This window comes from Priapulus caudatus, unplaced genomic scaffold, assembly GCF_000485595.1.
Source record: "Priapulus caudatus unplaced genomic scaffold, Priapulus_caudatus-5.0.1 Scaffold233, whole genome shotgun sequence".
NCBI lineage: Eukaryota > Metazoa > Priapulida > Priapulimorpha > Priapulimorphida > Priapulidae > Priapulus > Priapulus caudatus.
This window is the reverse complement of record NW_014577294.1, coordinates 136,519-138,767: the sequence shown is the minus strand read 5'-3', so window position 1 is coordinate 138,767 and position 2,249 is coordinate 136,519. Positions and strand designations below refer to the sequence as shown.

The 2,249-nt window shown below is 40.9% G+C and overlaps 1 protein-coding gene across 1 annotated transcript in view; it reads left to right on the top strand.

Moving 5' to 3' along the window:
* Positions 1-1,936, top strand: part of LOC106807761 (twitchin-like) — a gene marked incomplete at its 3' end in the record, with an annotated part of 171,136 nt that extends 169,200 nt beyond the window's left edge. Inside the window, 1 exon segment of the mRNA XM_014810212.1 lies at positions 1,743-1,936. Coding sequence (XP_014665698.1) covers positions 1,743-1,936 — 194 coding nt within the window.
* Positions 1,937-2,249: the final 313 nt, after the last annotated feature.

The window sequence follows — 2,249 nt, the reverse complement described above, 5'->3', positions numbered from 1 at the left end:
GTGGAAACTGTCTTGAGCGCGCGGCACCAGTCATACGTATGTTATCGCGCAGTTGGTGCGCATTGCATTGTTTATTTCGCATTGCTTTGGCTTGCATTGTTACTAATAGGCCCACCGCAACCAGACAATTTTACAACGGATGAACGATGAAACGAATGAAACGATGACAACGATGTAGGCGTGTGCGCGGTTCATTATGTAGACGCATTTTATTGGTTATCGTGATCGTTCCAAATCAAACATGTTTGTTTTGAGCCGAATTTTTGAGCGCGATTTTGTTGGTGTGCGGCGTGACCTCGCAGGAAATCGTTGTGCAATAAATATTGAACAGCCAATTAGCTTGAACTGCCCGTGTCTCACATGACTTACCTTGCAGAAATTATCGTATGTGGTTTCCCCGCACAGCCTTACATCGCTTCATCGTTTCAATTCGTTTCATCCTTTCATCGTTTCATCGTTTGTAAAAATCGGTCTGGTGTGTGGTGGCGCTTTAAGGCACCGCACACAGCGATTTTTTACATAACGATGAACGTATGAAAACGTGTTTGAAACGATAAAACGATGTAGTGTTGCGCGTTCATTTGTAGGACGATTTTATTTTTATCGGGTGGATCGTTCAAAATCAACATGTTTGATTTTGAAACGATTATTGGACGCGATTTTGTGGTGTGCGCGTGACCTCAGGAAATCGTGTGCGATAAATATTGAACAGCAATAGTCTGAACGTGCCCGTGTCACATGACATTCACCTTCCAGGAAATTACAGAAATTATCGTATGTGTTCCCCGCACACCTACATCGCTTCATCGTTTCATCGTTTCATCGCTTCATCGTTTCATCGTTTGTAAAAATCGGCTGGTGTGCGGTGGCCTTTAGCGTTCACTCGAGGAAATGCGCGGTCCAAGAAATCCGGTATTTCTCAAGCACGGCAAATTATTCGGGGTCTGGGAAGCCTCGTATTTACATGAAATACCGGATTTGTTTAGATACCGTATTTCTTGGGCCTCGTATTTTGCTTCGCGTGAACGCTAAATACCGGATTTCTTGCTACGTGTGAACGCGGCTATAATATAAATATTATGAGTTATGATCCGACATCGTAATTTTAGACTCGCGACCTAGGCCAAGACTTATATTGGACGTATTCACACGTCTATGGCGCGTCACGCGTATTCCTATACGCGTATTCCTGTCGAGGGTTTAAGGCATGGTAGTATATTAATAAATATATTGGTGAGAAATAATGTCGTTACGAGCGCCAAAACCTCCAAAGTAAGCCATGCATAATTAAACGTATACATGTTTGACTCAACTAACACCACGTAGTATCTAGATAAAAATTATTTCTATACAAAGATTAAGATAAGTAAACTCGATTAAAAAATGCAACCATATAGAACAATAACAGGTAGAATGCCGGATTTGCGTTCATCGCAATAAACTTGCTTTTTATTAATTTTATTAATTTATATAAAAAATGGCCATCGTTACAGCATAAAGTCCGAAGATTTGTTCATAATGCGTTCATGTGATGCGATAATTTTGCACGATAATTATCTAAAGTAACTATATTTTACAGCTAACTATTTACATATAATTATATAATAATTATTAATACTATTACAATTATTTAAATTATTTAAATTTACAAATAAAACATTCAACGGAACATGCGCGTGTCTGTCGTACAGCATGCAGTGAACAAACACGCGTTGTACATTAACGTCACTTCTCTCGCGCAGAAATACCGGAGGTGCACGACCTGCCGTTCCGTAGTTTGGAACCAACACGCAAGAAGAACTACGAGCTGAAGTGGACGGAGTGGGTGATCGAGGAGAAGGCGCCAAGGTTCGACTTCCCGCTCAGGTCGCGGTTCGTGCCCGAGCACAGCAACGTCAAGCTGTCGTGCTGCGTGCAAGGCAACCCGACACCAGTCGTAAGTATCGTTAATTGCAAGTATTGCAATTATTATATATGATATATGTATTATAAGTTATTGTAAGTATAAGTAACGTCCGCGCGTTGTCGATTCTTTGCACGTTGTCGCATCGCTGAGGTTTTTCCGGAGAAGTGATAAATTCACGCAATTTTATCGCGTGAAAATAACGCGATGAATTTGCGTTTTTATCTGTTCTGATAATGTTTTTTCTGTGATTCACATTTTTTTAATAATTGGTGAGGTGTTATAGGTGCACACGTGTGTGTGTGTGTGTGTGTGTGTGTGTGTGTGTGTGTGTGTGTGTGTGTGT